The sequence below is a fragment of the Equus caballus genome, chromosome 2 (genome assembly GCF_041296265.1).
Source record: "Equus caballus isolate H_3958 breed thoroughbred chromosome 2, TB-T2T, whole genome shotgun sequence".
NCBI lineage: Eukaryota > Metazoa > Chordata > Mammalia > Perissodactyla > Equidae > Equus > Equus caballus.
The window spans coordinates 37,427,573-37,444,508 of NC_091685.1; the positions used below are offsets into that span (position 1 = coordinate 37,427,573).

At 49.6% G+C, this 16,936-nt stretch overlaps 1 protein-coding gene across 5 annotated transcripts in view; it reads left to right on the forward strand.

Moving 5' to 3' along the window:
• Window positions 1-25: 25 nt before the first annotated feature.
• CASP9 (caspase 9) overlaps window positions 26-16,936 on the forward strand; it is a 29,648-nt gene continuing 12,737 nt past the window's right edge. For 3 of the 5 annotated variants that reach the window (XR_011433132.1, XR_001380169.3, XM_070252771.1), the window contains exons 1-6: window positions 87-344; window positions 3,528-3,918; window positions 9,621-9,655; window positions 10,564-10,740; window positions 11,196-11,285; window positions 12,476-12,623. Coding sequence is in view for 3 of the 5 variants with exons in the window: in XM_070252771.1 (XP_070108872.1) it covers window positions 213-344; window positions 3,528-3,918; window positions 9,621-9,655; window positions 10,564-10,740; window positions 11,196-11,285; window positions 12,476-12,623 (973 nt within the window). In the remaining 2 variants the exon portion in view is untranslated. Of the gene's footprint in view, window positions 345-3,527; window positions 3,919-9,620; window positions 9,656-10,563; window positions 10,741-11,195; window positions 11,286-12,475; window positions 12,624-16,936 lie in introns of all 5 variants that reach the window. The other 2 variants (XM_005607504.4, XM_070252776.1) reach the window with 2 other exon arrangements.

Below are 16,936 nucleotides of genomic sequence, written 5' to 3' on the forward strand. Positions count from 1 at the left end.
TGGGGCGGGGCGCGGAGGCGGAGCCTAGTGGGCGGGAGGCGGGGGCGGGGGCAGGCCTGGGGGCGGGACCCGGGGGTGGGGGGAAGGGGAGGTGAGGGGGCGGGGCGCAATGCTGTGGCCGGTCTGGGGGCGGATCTTGGGGCGCGGGCGGGCGCGCTGGCCGAGGCCCGGAAGCGGACGGAGGCGGCCCGGGTCCCCGCCGTCTATCTGCCATGAACGAGGCCGACCGGCAGCTCCTGCGGCGGAGCCGGCTGAGGCTGGTCCGCGAGCTGCAGGTGGACTCGCTCTGGGACGCTCTGCTAACCCGCGAGCTCTTCACGCCCGACATGATCGAGGACATCCAGGTGCGCCCCAGCCCCAGCCCCCGCCCAGCCGGCGTCCCCCCGCTTCTCGCGCCGCGCGCAGTCTTCTTGTCACGGATGGGGACCGCGACCCCGCGCGGAGAGGGTTGTTGAAGCCACAACATGACTTAATGGCTGAGCTCCCGCCCTCCCCTCCCTGGTCTGTGCCACCCAGTACCCACCTTTTTAAGAACTACTCTGTGGGAACCGCTGTTTCCCTCATGGCGTCGAGCCCACGAAATCGGCCAGCGGAACCAGGCAATCCCAAACACTTCTTTGGGGGCGTGCGAAACCGATTCCACGCCCTGCACCGTGGGCGTACGCTGTGAGCTGTTGCAGCCCTGTGCTTCTTGCCAGGAAGGGGGATTGTGTGTTTTTTCCTCCTCTGGCATAGAGGTTCAGGGCACCCACTTGGGGGTCAGACTACCTGGCACTGTGTCTTTGGGCAAGTCACTTATCCTCTTTGAGCCTCAGTTTCCTGGCCTGTGAAATGGGGACAAGAGTAGTATTGTTGTGAGGGCTCAATGAGATAACGATGTGAGACAGTATAGTGTCCCGCACGGAGTGAGGGCTCAAGCTGTGGTAGCTGGTTGTGCCCTGTCCTTTTGGCCAGCCCTCTTGTGTTAAGGTCATGGTTTGTAAGAGGTTTCAGGGATGAGGGGCCTGATGCAGGCAATGGAGAGAATAATAAGGCAAACATTTGAGGTTCTCTTTAAAACACTGTGGTGTCTTTGTTTTATTTGCCCCTCGCCACAGTCCTGTGAAGTGAGGAGGGTCCAGGAGGTATTTCCTACCTCGAGGTGGCTATGTCTGACTTCCTGGAGGCCCCTGGCCAGTGCCCTGTGGGTTGCTTGCAGGCAGAGTGTCCAGTTTCTGTGTCATCCAGGAGCTTGGCCTGACCCAATGAGGAAGTCCTTAATGGGACAAGTATCATATGGAAAATTGCCAATGAGTGGTAACATTAAAAGAAGTCTTATGGGGCCGGCCTGGTGGCATAGCAGTTAAGTTCACGTGCTCTGCTTCAGTGGCCTGGGGTTTGCCGGTTCGAATCCCAGGCGTGGACCTAGACACCGCTTATCAAGCCATGCTGTGGCAGGCGTCCCACGAATGAAAAAAACAGAGGAAGATGGGCAGGGATGTTAGCTCAGGGCCAGTCTTCCTCAGCAAAAAGAGGAGGATTGGTGGCAGATGTTAGCTCAGGGCTAATCTTCCTCAAAAAAAAAAAAAAAGTCTTATGAGTGCCTGTTGTGTGGCTTGTACTGAGGAGTGGAAATGGTTTGAGGCCATATCCTTGTCTTCAGGTAAATTCACAGGGATCGCAAACTCAAATGCCTGGGAGGCCCATTGGGTGGGCACTAGTGCAGGCATCCCCCCAGCTCCAGCTGAGTGTGGTCATACCAGAATGTAGCCTGGTGTTGCTGATTTTTCACGTTCTTAAAGAGAAACTGGAAATCTTGATTTCAGTGTCAAATTCCATGATTTTAGATGTTAGCAACAAATTCAGAATTTTTAAAGAACATCGTGTGTACAACAGGCTGCCATTTTGCCATGCCTGGTATGGCTGAGCCACATGGATCTGGGTCCTCATCCTGGCTTTGTTACATATAGGGAAGTTGTAACACCCTTCTGTAAAGTGGGAATAGTTGTAATCATTGTGATTTAACCCATTAAGCTTGTTGAGGGGGAGTAAATGAAATGATGCATTTAACACAGTGTCTGAGTGTTCAGTAAATGTGGAGAGAAATCAAAACACCACGATCTACTTGCAGAGAAGTAGACATGTAGCTGTTTTGCTAGTAAGAATTATCTTCTCAGTGACACTATAGGTCTGCTGTTCAGTGTAGTACCCATTAGCCACATGAAGCTATTTAAATGTAAATACGTAGTAATTAAACAAAAAATTCAGTTCTTCAGTTGTATGACCCAGGTAGGCACATGTGGCTGATGGCTACCATATCGGATAGTGCAGACAAAGAACATTTCCATCATTACGGAAGGGTCTCTTGGACAGCACTGCCATAGGATAGTTGAAGATGGGGTGGTTTTTTATCCCTGTGGATCCTGAGGAATTTGCCTGGTGCTAGGTCTCAAGGGACATCTTCCTCCTGCTCCCACCCTGCTCCTTGCCTTAGTGACCAGCCCCACCATCCCATACCTGTCAACCTTGACCATTCCTGCATCTTCACAGTCAACCCAATCAATGCCCAAGTATAGTTGATTTTCCCTCCTTCTTTCTCTGGTCTGTCCTCTCACTTCTTTTTTCTTTTTTTGGAGGAAGATTATCCCTGAGCTAACTACTGCTAATCCTCCAATCCTCCTTTTTTTGCTGAGGAAGACTGGCCCTGAGCTAACATCCATGCCCATGTTCCTCTCCTTTATATGTGGGACGCCTACCACAGCATGGCTTGCCAAGCGATGCCATGTCCACACCTGGGATGTGAACCGGCGAACCCCTGGCCGCCGAGAATAGGAACATGCGCACTTAACTGCTGCGCCACAGGGCTGGCCCCTGTCCTCTCACTTCTTCACCATCTTTGCTGCTACCTGACCTGGCTATGTCTCACTCCCTTCCATTGTCCTCTGTGCCCCCAGGATGATTTCTCTAAAAGGCAGATCTGAATCTGACTCCCTTCTTAAAACTCTCCAGTGGCTCCTCACGGCTTTCTTGGCATGGCCCCGCAAATGCCTCATGCCTTGCTGCTGTTCCCCACCTCTGCTTACATATCTCATTTCTCCGAATTCTCTATTCACTTCCTAGTGTTCCCTGGGGTCTCAGCTAAGACATCGCCTCCTGGATGCCTCCCTGACCCCCCATGGCTGAGTTGGGTGCCCCTGTACCCTCCCAGTCCCATGTGCTTTCCCTCCTGGCACTTCTCTCTTTGCTGTGTTGTTGTTGATTTGTCTGTTTGCATCCCCCACTAGTTGTTTGCTCCTTGAAGATGAGACTGTTCGCTGCTGTATTTTCAGCGTGTAGCACAGTGCTGGGTGCACGGTAGATGCCTCCAAAATACTGAACAAGTACATAAGCAAAGGCTGGCGAGGGGCACACACTCAGTGTACCTGCAGGCTCAGTTTTTGCCCATGTGCCTCACTGTTTAGACTTACGCTAGGTAGGAAATGGGGGAAGATGGCGAGAGTCATAGGAAAGCGCGTGGGTAATAGCGCCATGTCTTTCTTTCCCAACAGCGCTCTGGATCTCGGCGCGATCAGGCCAGGCAGCTGATCATAGATCTAGAGACTCGAGGGAGTCAAGCCCTGCTTTTGTTCATCTCCTGCTTAGAGGACACAGGCCAGGACACACTGGCTTCATTCCTGAGAACGAGTAGCCAAGCCGCCAAGCAGAATCCAGAGGCCATCAGACCCTCGGACCTCCCACCTGTGGTGCTCGGACCAGTGGGCCTCAAACCAGAGGAGCTGACAGCAGTGAAGCAGGACCCATCGAAGCTGACTCCAGGAAAACTCACTCCAGTGGTGCTGGGGCCCGAGGAGCTCTGGCTGGCCAAGCTCAGGCCAGAGGTTCTCAGACCAGAGGTGCCCAGGCCAGTGGACATTGGTTCTGGAGGATTCAGTGATGTCCGTGAGTACTGAGAAGAGGGGTTGGCGGGTGGGTGTAATGAATGGTCCTTGGAGAGTGACCATTGGTACAGCCAAGTGGGCTGAGACTCAGAATTTCATTTTGGTGCTATCTTTCTGAGTACTCATAGGGGATGAGTGGAATATTCTGGCAGGTCTTCAGGAAAGCCCCTCCTCTGAAAAGCATGTGTTGAAGTCTCTTTTGGATGTCCCAGGTTTTGATCAGTGTTTCTAGATCAAGCTGTCATTCAGGATTGACCTTTGGGTCCGTGTGGGTAGTGTGGAGGAGCCAGGTCTGGCGGCAGGAGGGAGGCCTCCGCCTGTCAAGAGTCTGGGCCCTGCCAGCATGGTACATATCCCTCCCTCCTTCCCTCACAACAACCCTGCAGGGCAGGTCTCATTAGACCCCTTCTTGTTGATGAGGGAACTGAGGCGCAGGGAGGTTAAATAATTTCCTTAAGGTCACAAAGCTGCATCCAGTAAAATGCATAAATCCTAAGAGTACAGCTGGATGATTTTTACCGTGTACACACAGATGACCAACCCCCAGGTCATGAAGATATGGAACATTCTGGTGTCCTGTAAGACTCTCCGGTGCCTCCTCCCAGTCTGCTCCCACTCCCCTCCACCCAGAGTCATCACTGTTCTGATCTCTGTCACCGCGGTTCCCTTTTGCTTGTCCTTGAACTTCAATATAAATGAAATCCTAAAGTTTGTGCTCTTGGAGTCTGGTTTCTCTCGCCATCATTAAATTCGTGAAATTCACTCCTATTGTTCTTCATATCAGTAGTTTGTTCTTTTTCATTGCTAGGTAGTAGTAGTTCCTGTTCTGAATCATCCACAATTTATTTCACCATTCTGTCGATAGACATGTGGGTTTTCAATGAGCGCTTCGTTTCTATGGCAGCACATGGATCCAGCACTTCTTATGTCGTGGTTGCCCAGTGGACCGCTGCATGGTGTGGATGCTAATAATAATAATAATAATAATAATTATTATTATTATTATTATTTAGTGGTTAACCTTACTGAGTGCTTACTTTTTGCCAGGCAGTTTGGGAGTGCTCACATAAATGATTTAATTTAGTTTTCCCAACTCTCTCGTAAGGTAGGTGGTACAGTTTTCCCATTTTACTGTTGAACAAAGTGAGTGACAGATTGAGAAATGACTTGCCCCCAATCACACAGCTAGTGAGAAGTGGAAACAGGACTGCAGTCCAGGCTTCCCCGCCCTGTCTGCTCCGCTGTGTAGCCCCACATGTGCCTTGCACTGTATTTTATTCACCCAGTCCCTGTTAATGGACATTTGTGTTGTTTCTGCAGTAGCCTTGCATGCTCATCTATCTCTGACTGGGGTTAGGTTTCTGGAAATGGAATTGATGGGTGAAAAGGTAAATGTTCCTGTCTGATAGATGCTGCCAATTTGTACTTCAAAAACATGCCATTTTATAATCTCATCAACCATGAGCAAAAGTGACCATTTTCCCACACTCTTGCCAACAGTGAGTATTAACATTTTTTCCTATGTGATGGGCAAAAAGTGAAATCTATTTTCTGTGCCGAATAACTGTGTGATTTTGGGCAACCTGTTAAAGCAGAGAAACAAACAAACGTGATGAGAGTCTAAGGAAGAAGACCGTTTCTGGAATTGCTTGTATGCTTTATTGTCCTACTATAACGGGCCAGGCAAAATATAAAGTCCAACTCTTATCTGGTTTGGTAGAATGGTAGTTTGAGTCATTTAGGACCAACAGTCTGGACTTGATGCCTCCTGTTCTTTTGGAAGGTATTGTATTTCCTATTTGTTGTGAATATTTATTCCCAGTAGGAGCTTAAATCTGAAGGATAAATAATAGTAGCAATAACAAGATCGCTTCAAATGTCTATGTCACTTTACAGTGCACACAGTGCTTTTTCAGGTCATCAGAACCATGCTGTGCAGTGGAAGACAGGGCAGGCCCTCTGCTATCATACCCTGTTTGCAGGGGAGGAAGCGGGGCTCTGAGAACAACACAGTCACAAAATGAGTTCAAGTGCAGAGCTGAGACTTGGGCCTAGGTCTTCTGGCTTAATAAGTGACTGCCTCCTCTGCCCCAGTCTGCTGAAAGGTATCCTTTTAGGTATTGGGCCTTAGGCTCCTGAGTACTGCACAGGAATGTTTCCCAAGGTAGGTTTCATGGTGACCCTTTGACAAAGGATCTTTGTTATTTTCTTCCTTCTTATAACTTGGTGCTTAGTTTATTTTTCCTTTTCTAGTTCCTTGAGTGTATGATTAGATTCTTTATTTGAGATCTTTCCTTTTCTTAATGTGGACACTTATTGCTATAAACCTCCCTCTTAGAATTGCTTTTGCTGCATCCCATAAGTTTTGCTATGTTGTGTTTCCATTTTCATTCGTTTCAAGATATTTTTTAATTTCTCTTTTGGTTTCTTCTTCGACCTATTGGTTGTTCAGGAGTGTGGTGTTTAATTTCTACATATTTGTGGATTTTCCAGTTTTCCTCCTGTTATTGAGTTCTAGTTTCATACCACTGTCATCAGAAAAGATACTCTATGCCTTTTGACTGGAGAATTTAATCTGTTTACATTTAAAGTATTTATTGATAGTGAGGACTTGCTGATGCCATCTCATTAGTTGTTTTCTGGCTGTTTTGTACTTCCCTTATTCCTTTCTTCCTCTCTTTCTCTTTTCCTGTGCAAATTGAAGATCTTCTGTAGTAGTATGCTTTGATTCTCTTCTCTTTACTTTTTGTGTGTCTACTGTAGGTTTTTGCTTTATGGTTACCGTAAGGCTTACGTAAAACATCTTGTAACAGTCTATTCTAAGCTGATAACAACTTAACTTTGATCATATACAAAAACTCTCCCCTTTTACTCCCCCCATTTTATGTTTTTGATGTCAGAATTTGCATATTTTTATACTGTATATCCATTAACAAATTACTGTAGCTATAGTTTTTTATAATGCTTTTGTCCTTTAACCTTTATGCTAGAATTAAGTGATGAACACTGCACCATATTATAGGATTAGAGTATTCTGAATTTGACTGTATGCTTACCTTTTTCAGTGTGTTTTATCTTTTCATATGTTTTCATGTTACTAATTAGTATCCTTTCATTTCAGCTTAAAGAGCTCCTTTCAGCATTTTTTGTAAGGCAGGTCTAGTGCTGATGAACTCCCTCAGCTTTCATTTGTCTGGGAAAATCTTTCTCTCTCCTTCATTTCTGAAGGACAGCTTTGCTGGGTAAAGCATTCTTGGTTGGCAATTCTTTTGCTTTCAGCACTTGAATATATCATCCCCCTCTGTCCTGTCCTGTAAGGTTTCTGTTGAGACATCCGCCGATAGCCTTAAGAGACTTCCCTTATATGTAAGGAATTTGTTTCTCTTGCTGCTTTTAAAATTCTCTCTTTTTCTTTGATTTTAGACAGTTTTATTATAATGTGTCTTAGAGAAGATCTTTTTGAGTTGAAATCGTTTGGGGACCTATGAGCTTCATGAACTTGGAAATGCACATCTCTCCCCAGATTTGAGAAATTCTGAGCCATTATTTCTTTAAAAAAGCTTCCTGTCCCTTTCTCCACCTCTTCTCCTTCTGGGACTCCAGTAATCCGTAGACTGTTTCTCCTAATGATACCCCATAGTTCACGTGGGCTTTCTTCACTCTTTTCCATTCTTTTTCTCTTCTGAATAGGTAACTTCAAATGACTTGTCTTCTACTTCACAGATTCTTTCTTCTGCTTGATCAAGTCTGATATTGATGCTCTCTTTGCATTTTTTAAAAAAATTTCATTCATTGTATTCTACAGTTCCAGAATTTCTGTTTTGTTCCTTTTTTTTGGTAAATAACAAGATCCAATTAAATGATTTTAACATGAATACCTTTTAAAAGTTAATTAAGTTTTTCGTTTGATTCTTTTCTACGATTTCTGTTTCTCTGTTAAACTTCTTGCTTTGTCCATGTATTGTTTTTCTGATTTCATTGAATTGTCTTTCTGTGTTTTCTTGTAGCTCACTGAGCTTCTTTTAAACAATAATTTTGAATTCTTCATCAGGCAAATTGCAGATTTCCATTTCTTTGGGGACAGTTACTGGAAAATTATTGTGTTCCTTCGGTGATGTCATGTCTTCTTGATTTTTCATGTTTGTTGAAGTCTTGCATTTGAAGAAGCTGTCACCTCCTCCAGTCTTTTTTTTTTTTTTAAAGATTGGCACCTGAGCTAACATCTGTTGCCAATCTTCTTTTTTTTCCTTCTTCTTCTCCCCAAAGCCCCCAGTACATAGTTGTATATTCTAGTTGTAGGTTCTTCTAGTTGTGGCATGTGGGACGCCGCCTCAGCATGGCTTGATGAGCAGTGCCATGTCCGCGTCCAGGATCCAAACTGGTGAAACCCTGGGCCACAGAAGTGGAGCGTGCAGACTCAACCACTTGGCCACAGGGCCAGCCCCACCTCCTCCAGTGTTTACTGAATGTGTCCGATTCATATTGCTCTTCAGTGTATCCATCTCAGATTGTTCTTTTGCACCAGTGGTGTGCCAGGACTGCTCCACTGGACTCCTGGACTTCCACAAAGGCACTCTTGTCCATGGTTGATTGTCAAAATTGGTATTCTTTGTGGAGGAAGGCAGTTGAAAATTCTTATTTTGACGTTTTGATGATGTCAGTCTCTCACTTTGTGCATCATTATTGTTAATCTGGGAAATAAATAAATTCCTCAGTAGTGAATAATGGTTATATTTTTTGGGATGCAGTGGAATTTTAGAAATGAGCAGTAGCTTCAGAATGAAGTCTAGGGACTAATAGGGGTCTTCAGGCTAGGTAAAACCATTTCTAATTTTAAAAATGGGACATGAATGCTTTTCTGGCATGGCTTTTAAACTGGCAAGAGAATAGTTCCCAACAAGGGGTCCAGGCCTGCTCTGAGCATTGAATGTCACTATCATTGGATCGTGATTGTAGGCTCCAGCATGACTTGGAGGTAGCCACCATGTTCTCTTTGTTTAAAAAAGAAAAAAAAAGTGTCCCACACCCTTATAGGCTGGTGACTAGTTGACATCTTGCTAATTGAAGTGAAAACTCTTTTGACATTGAAGGAAAATTGACTCACTTATTTATTCTGCAAATATTTCCTGAGGACCTACAGTGGCTTCCACAGACAGGGAGCATCTGCTCCCCTGGAGTTTCCTTACGCCTTTCTATTCTAGAATGTCACATAAATGGAATCACATCGTATAGAATCTTCTGGCTTTTCTTACTTGGCATAATGTTTCTGAGGTTATCCATGGAGTTGCACGCATCAGTGGCTCATTCCTTTTCAGGCTGTGTAGTATTGTTCCCTTGTGTGGCTGTATCACAATTTGTTTATCCATCACCTTGTTGACAGATGTTTGGGTTGGTTCTAGTTTTGGGCCCTATGAATTAGGTTTCATTGAACATTTGTGACCAAGTCTTTTTGTGCCCATTGCACTCATTTCTCTTGGGTGTATACCTGGAAGTGGAATTGCTGCTCCAAGGGTAGGTGTGTTTAACTTTATTAGAAACTTCTGACCAGTTCTCCAAGGTGGCTGTGCCCCTTGACTCCCACCAGCAGTGCCTGAGGGTTCCTGTGTTCCCATTCCTCCGTTTCTGTGGGGGCTGTCCTCACAGAGTCCCCTGCCCCTCCCCCGCTGGACCTTGACATTCACGTTTTTTTCTTTCTCTCTGCAGGTGCTCAGGACAGATTGAGGGGAAACGCCGATTTGGTGAGTCTTCATGTGATTTGGGGCCAGTTGTGTTGGCGTTGGGTCCTTCTGCTTTCCCCTCCCAGGTCCTTCCCTGCAGCTGTGTCACGAGCCCAGAGAACCCAGCCCGGCTGGAGGGAGGCTCCCAGCCCCGGGCCCCCACACCTCCCTCACCCCAGCACACCTCTTTCTGGAGCAGATGGTCCATCCCTGCTCCTCCTTCCTCGTTGAAGTCGGGGGTCAGACCTAATGAGGGGGGGTGGGCATCAGAATAGTCTGTGGCACCCAGTCCAGACTGTCACTCACTCTCTCATTCCCAGCATTTAGGATGTGACTCCTGTGTGCCAGCCCTGGGCTCTGTGCTGGGATACCTGAGAACAGGCCACTTGTGTTTCTAGCCCTGATGGAGCCATCAGCCCAGTAGCGGCCAGTTACACAAAGAGATATATAAATATAAATAGTATTAAGTCCTATAAACAAAAAGTACAGGCTGCTCTGAGAGAGGACTACAAGCAAAATGTCGAGGAAGGGGTGAGGGTGGGCCTGGGCAGAGCCACCCACACAAATCTCAGGCACTCCCCTTGTTCAGACAATCTGTAAGGGCCTTTTGGGGTGAATGTCTATGGGTGTCAGACTTCTAAGCTGGCAGCTCCTGTCCCTGAATACTGCGGTGGGAGCTAATCTTCTCTCCCCAGGTAAGCTACTCGTGCATCTCACAGCTCGTGCTCTCCCCAGTCTGTCTCAGGCTGCTTGCTTCTGCCCTGGAATGCTGGGTGTAGACCTTGCTTCTCCTGCAGAGGTGGGGCAGACCCCAGTTTCTGTCCCACCCCTCCAGATTGTCAACCACGCGAGTGAAAACCAGGGGGTCACCTTCTCTCCCGTGGAGCACGGTGAGTCCCTGGCTTATGTTGGTCCCTGTGCTTGGGCAGGCGTACGTCCTGAACGCGGACCCCTGTGGCCACTGCCTCATCATCAACAACGTGAACTTCTACCTGGCGTCGGGGCTCGGCAGGCGCGTCGGCTCCGACATTGACTGCGAGAAGCTGCGGCAGCGCTTCAGCCTGCTGCATTTCATGGTGGAGGTGAAGGGCGACCTGACCGCCAAGGTAGGGTCGCCGTCTGCAGAGGGAGATGGGGCGGGGTGTCCTGCAAGGGACCCCGAAGGCAAGCAACTCCCCAAGATGAGCCCTCAGGGCTGTAGGACCGTGTGTGGGAGGCAGTGGGGCTCGGTGGTTACCAGTTCAGACTCCGAGACACCTGGGCTGAGGACATCGTCGAGGTGGCTGGCTCTCCCGCCACGGGCTGTGCGACCCCTGAGCCTTGGTTCCTTGTCTAGGTAGTAAGATAGAACTCCCCTCACAGGGTCGTAGAGGGGGTTAAACGAACAGTGCCCAAGCACGCACCTTTCCCCCAAGAACGGTGGCTCCTGTGACTGTTAGGACTGTCGTTACTTCAGTATTGGCCCCGGGAGCTGGGAAGGTGCTCTGCCCAGGCCTTGGGTGGGCCCAGGATGGGGCCTGACCTGTCAGTGTTCTGGCTCACCTGTAGCCTTCTCTTGTAGCAAATGCTCCGGGCCTTGGGGGAGCTGGCACGGCGCGACCATGGTGCTCTAGACTGCTGCGTGGTGGTCATCCTCTCTCACGGCTGTCAGGTAGGAGGCTCAGCTCCTTGGGCAGGCGACAGGGAAGGTGCACAGAGAGGCCGTGCAGGAGCCCGTTCCTTCCTGCGTCCAAGACACCTTGGCTTTGTGGGAAGAGCCGTGGGGCGCCATCCACCTCCTGTTGTTTTCTTGGGAGCCATCTGGCCCTCCGAGGAGTTGGATGTCCCTCCTGGGTGGCACAGTGTTCCTGGGAGACGCCATCTGGGAGAGGCAGGGAGGAGACAAGCTCTGCTCACAAAGCTCCTACGCCTGGATTTTGTTCAGAGCTGGGCACAGCACACGAGAGCTCCCAGCTTCTGCCTCGGTCGTGCTGGGCATTGTTCCAGACCCTCTGCTGCTTGCTGGGAGTTGGGACACTGGGAGCCGCTCTGGGCTTGGCCACTCATGTGCTGGGTCATTGTGGCCAAGCCCCTCCCCCTTCCTGGGCCTCAGTTTCCTCATCTTTTAAAGTCGAGGGGTTGGACGGAACAGAGATTACAAGCTGGGGGCCTGTAGTCCCCCTGTGGTTGCACAGTGTTTTCAAAACTGGCAACTTTCACACAAAAGTCAGGATCTCCAGCTTCCTATGAAAAACTACCTTAACAGGCCAGCATCCTCACAGAGAAAACTCTGGCCTGTAGCTGGGTGGGGGCTGCCCCTTTGGTCCTTTCATTCATGGTGTGGCCCTGGACTGGCAGCGTGGGCATCACGAGGGAGCTCTTGAGAAATGCAGCCTCAGACCCCACCCCCAACCTCTTCATTCAGAGCCTGCGCCTGAACAAGATCCCTGTGCACATAACGTTGAGAATACCTGGTCTTGAGCAGTGGTTCTCAACGTCTAGCTGCATCAGAGGCGCCTGAAGGCCAAGATTGCTGGTTGTCACTACCAGGGTTTCTGATTCAGGGGGTCTGGTGGGGTCCGGGAATTTGCTTGTCTTACAAGTTCCCAGGTGATGCTGCTGCTGGTTCAGGGACCACACCTTGAGAACCACTGATCTGCAGCAAGCTGGCGGGCATTCTCCAGTTAGGCTGTCTGGCCCCCATAGGCACATGAGTTTGAGAACCAACCCGCTCTGTCCAGATCAGCCTCATGCCCCTGGCTGGGGCCTTCTAGATGCTTGGCCCCCACAAGACCTCTGAACAGGCTGTTGGATTCCTTCTCCAACTTCTTGGTTTTGTAACCAGGATTCTTGGTCTTTTAGGCCAGCCACCTCCAGTTCCCGGGGGCTGTTTATGGCACAGACGGATGTCCTGTGTCCATCGAGAGCATCGTGAACATCTTCAATGGAACTGGCTGCCCCAGCTTGGGAGGGAAGCCCAAGCTGTTTTTCATCCAGGCCTGCGGTGGGGGTAAGCAGGTCCCAAGGCCCCTGCAGACGGATCTAGTGGGGAAGGAGCCGCCACCTACGTCCTTCTCCATCCTGCCCCTGACAATGTCGGAGGGGTCTCTCCCGGCAATCAGAGGGTCCCAGACATGGTCACTGTTGTCCGAATAGCAGCACCTCCATCCAGCTAGAGTAGGCCTCAGCTTCATCTGTCTTTAGCGGTCAGGGTCTTCTGTCTCAGTGCAGTAGCCTCAGGGGCTCATTTAACTTGGCAACTTTACAGACATGGAAAAAACAGAGCAGAGGAGAGAGAAAATGAACTCCTTAATTTTCCTTATCATCATTCCCCCGACCTCCATCAGCCCCCTTTCCATTATCCAAGAGAAACGGAGGCCAGAGCTGAATTAATTATTAGAATTCCCAATGGCCCAGGGACTGGGGATTTCAGTCATTTTTAAGGATCATTTGGGTCATTTGTAGTTTTGTCATTGGCCCTGACTTTAAACCTAAGCTCTGCTTCACCGTTACTTGGTTTTGTTATAAAAAAGAAAAAGAGGGGAAAGAGGAACATTGTGTGGCCTGGATCATGGGACCTGGTGGCAGAGGTGGGGAACACCGGGAATTCTGTCCCAGGGAGTCAGTCCCCTCTGCCTGGGGCTCTCCAGGGGCGGGGGTGCCTGAGAGGCATTTCAGTTCCTCGCCCTCGGCCTGATCTGCCAGAGGAGCGGCCAGTGTTGCACCATCCAGCTCTCCAGCTTGCCCAGGTGAGGGCTGTCCCTGCCAGTGACATGTAACACGGCACCTGCGGCTTATTCTTCTGCACACGTTCATCTGTCCCATACTCTTCCACGTTGGTGGGGGTGGGTTGTCTGGGAGAGTAGGCTCTCGTCACAGGGTTCCTCCAATACGTGTTTATTGAGCACCTGCTGTGTTCACCAGGCTGTGTGTTAGGTGCTGGGGATACAGGACAGACAGGGTCTCTGCCCCCTGGGATCTGTAATGTGGTTGGAACTGGATTAAGTCACTGCCCATAGCTCGGCCCTGAGTGACTGAGGACACTGGGTTACCTCCTGGATTGGCTACTTACTCCCTGCACGACCACAGGCCAGTCAACCTCTAGAAGTCTCGGCAAGTGGGGATAATTACAGAGGCTCCGGCACAGCGTTACTGTGATAATATCTAATGCACAAACTGGCGCGTGTACAGCACTTAACATGGGTTCATTTTCATAACTGCAAAGTTCCCCTCCCCGGCCCCGGCCCTGGCGGACCCAGTGTCACATAAGAGCCCTCCCGCTCAGTTGCCTCAGAGTAATGGCGATAGCAAGGTGGCTGCTGCTCTTGGAGTTGTAGAAATTCTTTCTAATGCATCTTTTTTCTTATGATCCAAAATGTATGGGCCAGTGATGTTCTTGCTCTGAGGCATGTGGTCCTTCTTTCTCCTTGAATCAAATGAAAGAGGAAGTGGGCAAGGGCATTATGAATGAAGGGTGAGCTCGGATGCCAGCTTTCTGGGAAAGTTATACTCAGCTGGTCTTCTAGCCCAGTGCCCACCCTGCTGTCCATTCTCAGTGGCAACGAGGATCTTTGCAGTGTCTTTAGACTCCTTCGTGGGACCTACAAGGCCACTGGTGATCTGGCCCAGGCCACTTTTCCTCCCTGTGCCTGGCATGCTGTGCCCGCCCCATCTCTGCTCAATCTTCCCGGGATGTCACAGGCTCTGGCTTGCTCTTCAGCCTTTCCCTGTGCTATTCCTCTGCCTTGTCTCCTGGCCAACTCTTCTTAATCATCCATCCGTCTGGTTACAACTTACTGTCACCACCACCAGGAAGTCTTCCTTGCACAAAGAGTGAGCTGACCCTTGTGCTCCTTCCTGCCGCCCCTCTTCTTCCCCTGTCATAGCACTTTCTCCTTGTCTTGAGATGACCTCATCATCCCCTGGTCAGCTCTCCCAGGGCAGGGCCAGGCCCATCTGTCCTACAGCCGGGTACCCAGCCTGGTGCAAAGCTCACAGTATGGCTGCATCTTATGTGGATTCTAATCATTTGAATTTGAAATAGAACCATATAAAAATATCTGTGAGCAAAAGTAAGGTAAGTAGACTCTGCCATTAAAAAAAAAAACAAAACAAGTCACTGGGAGCAGCAAGATTCCAAACCTGGAATGCAGTGATTAAGATGCCACCTCTGGGGGCCGGCCCAGTGGCGTAGTGGTTAAGTTTGCATGTTCCACTTCGGTGGCCCGGGGTTCACCGGTTCCGATCCCGGGTGCGGACATGGCACCGCTCATCAAGTCACGCTCTGGCAGGCATCCCACATATAAAGTAGAGGAAGATGGACATGAATGTTAGCTCAGGGCCAGTCTTCCTCAGCAAAAAGAGGAGGATTGGCAGTAGTTAGCTCAGAGCTAATCTTCCTCAAAAAAAAAAAAAGATGCCACCTTTGGTGTTCCAGTCCCTGCTTAGCCCGGCAGGCTGCGTGACCTTGTGTTTAACACTGCTGCCACATGAGGGCGCCGTTGTCAGCTGAAAACAAAAATAGCGGAATGTCGAGTTCTCTCAGCGCGTGTTGGGGGGTGGTGTCCTGTTGTTTACATGCGTCAGAACCTCTGCTCTGGGTTTTGGTGACTCTTGTGTTGCTATTTTAAAATTCACTGTTGTTACAATTTAAAATAATTTTAAAATCCTCTGACGTGTGATCCACCCCTTCATTAAGAGGTAGTGCGGCCCTCAGAGTGGAAAAACCCCAACGTGGGTGACTTTGGGGTGGAATGTCAGTGAAGAGGGGGCGTGCTACTGCGCGACAGAGCATGGTACACTTGGCCAAAGCCGAACGGCCTCTGTTAGGCTGTGCTGTGAATTTTGGGGCGAGGCTTCTTCAGCAGTTCAGAGCTCATGCTGAAAAGGCGGAAGGAAGAGCGAGATGCCACAGTCGTGGTGGATTTTCTGTGCTCAGGGAACAGCTCCTCTTCCTGCTATGTATTTGTTCTCATGGGAAGTTGGTCTGGCTTTACTAGGAGGTTTGTATTGACGACGCTCCTTAAGAACAAAGCTGTGCATTAAATGCATCCCTCTGTGGGTGAGGCCTTCACATCAGATTTGCAGAACGAGGCAGACACACAGCTAGCATCCCCCGTCTGACCCACCCCTCTTTTTCCCATCGTCCTCACTCGGATCTCATTGTCTCTCCTCTGTGCCCACCTCTGTCTCCTTGGCTAGTCTTCTGGCTTCCCCCGCCAGCGCCCCCTCTGCCAGTCGCCCCTGCTGCCCAGGCAGGCCCGGCAGCTATCCCATATTCACAGCTAGGGTCCCTTCCCCTCCTCCGCTTCAAGTCATTCCCAACACCTAGGGCAGATTCCAGAATCTCCATCGAGAGGACAATCAAAAGCAGTGACCCGAGAAAGCTATAGCACAGTCCAGCTTTCACCATCTAAGGAGCCCTCTTTGCAGGCTTGGGAGCCTCCGTGGGAAGAAGCAGGGGAGTTGAGAGGCAGAATCCTGGCTGCTGCACGTTAGCTGTGAGAATGCAGACAAATTACCAGGTTTCTGAGTCAGCTGTGGGAGGTGAGAGGTCAATAGATGTTGGGGTTATTATTATGGGGTTGCCAGAACCATCTCTGTCTCCTGCAGATGGGACCCCAGCTTCCTTTGGGGAACTGTGACCTCCCTCCCTCCTTGCTGTTTCCCACCTAGACCCAGCCACGCAAACCCACCCGCTCCCCTACCCGGGGGCTGCCGACGTGTGCTGTTTCTCCCCCCAGGACTGATCTTCCTTCTCACGTCAGAGCCTGGGTCACAGTCACTTGCTCCAGAAATGGTCCCTAGGGAGCCCTCTAGGCCGCTCCGCCCTCTGCCTGCCTGCTTTTAGGGGAGCTGTTTTTAGCTGCTGCTTTCCGGAGGAGACTGTGGAACCCTGCAGTGCTCTCTGCTTCCCCGGAACTCATCCCAGGAGACCTCCTGCAGGAGACCTGACGGCTCTGTGGCTGAGCTGTGAGCCGCCCAAGGCCTGCCTTGACCCCTCTGTTTTCCAGGCCTGCCACTACTTTTGGGGCATTTGGATTTTCAAACTGAAAAGAAAGAAAATACGACAACTTAAAAAAAAATCATCGAGAATCTTGCGAGCCTGACAGCCGTCTCATTTTTGCCTCTTACCTTTGGATCGCGGTCCATGGGCTTGGTCTGCTTTTCTCATCTGGCATTTTCCCTTAAGCATTTCCCCACATGCCCAGAGTCTTTTTTTATTTTTTTTTATTTTTTTTTATTTTTTTCCTTTTTCTCCCCAAAGCCCCCCGGTACATAGTTGTGTATTCTTCGTTGTGGGTTCTTTTAGTTGTGGCATGT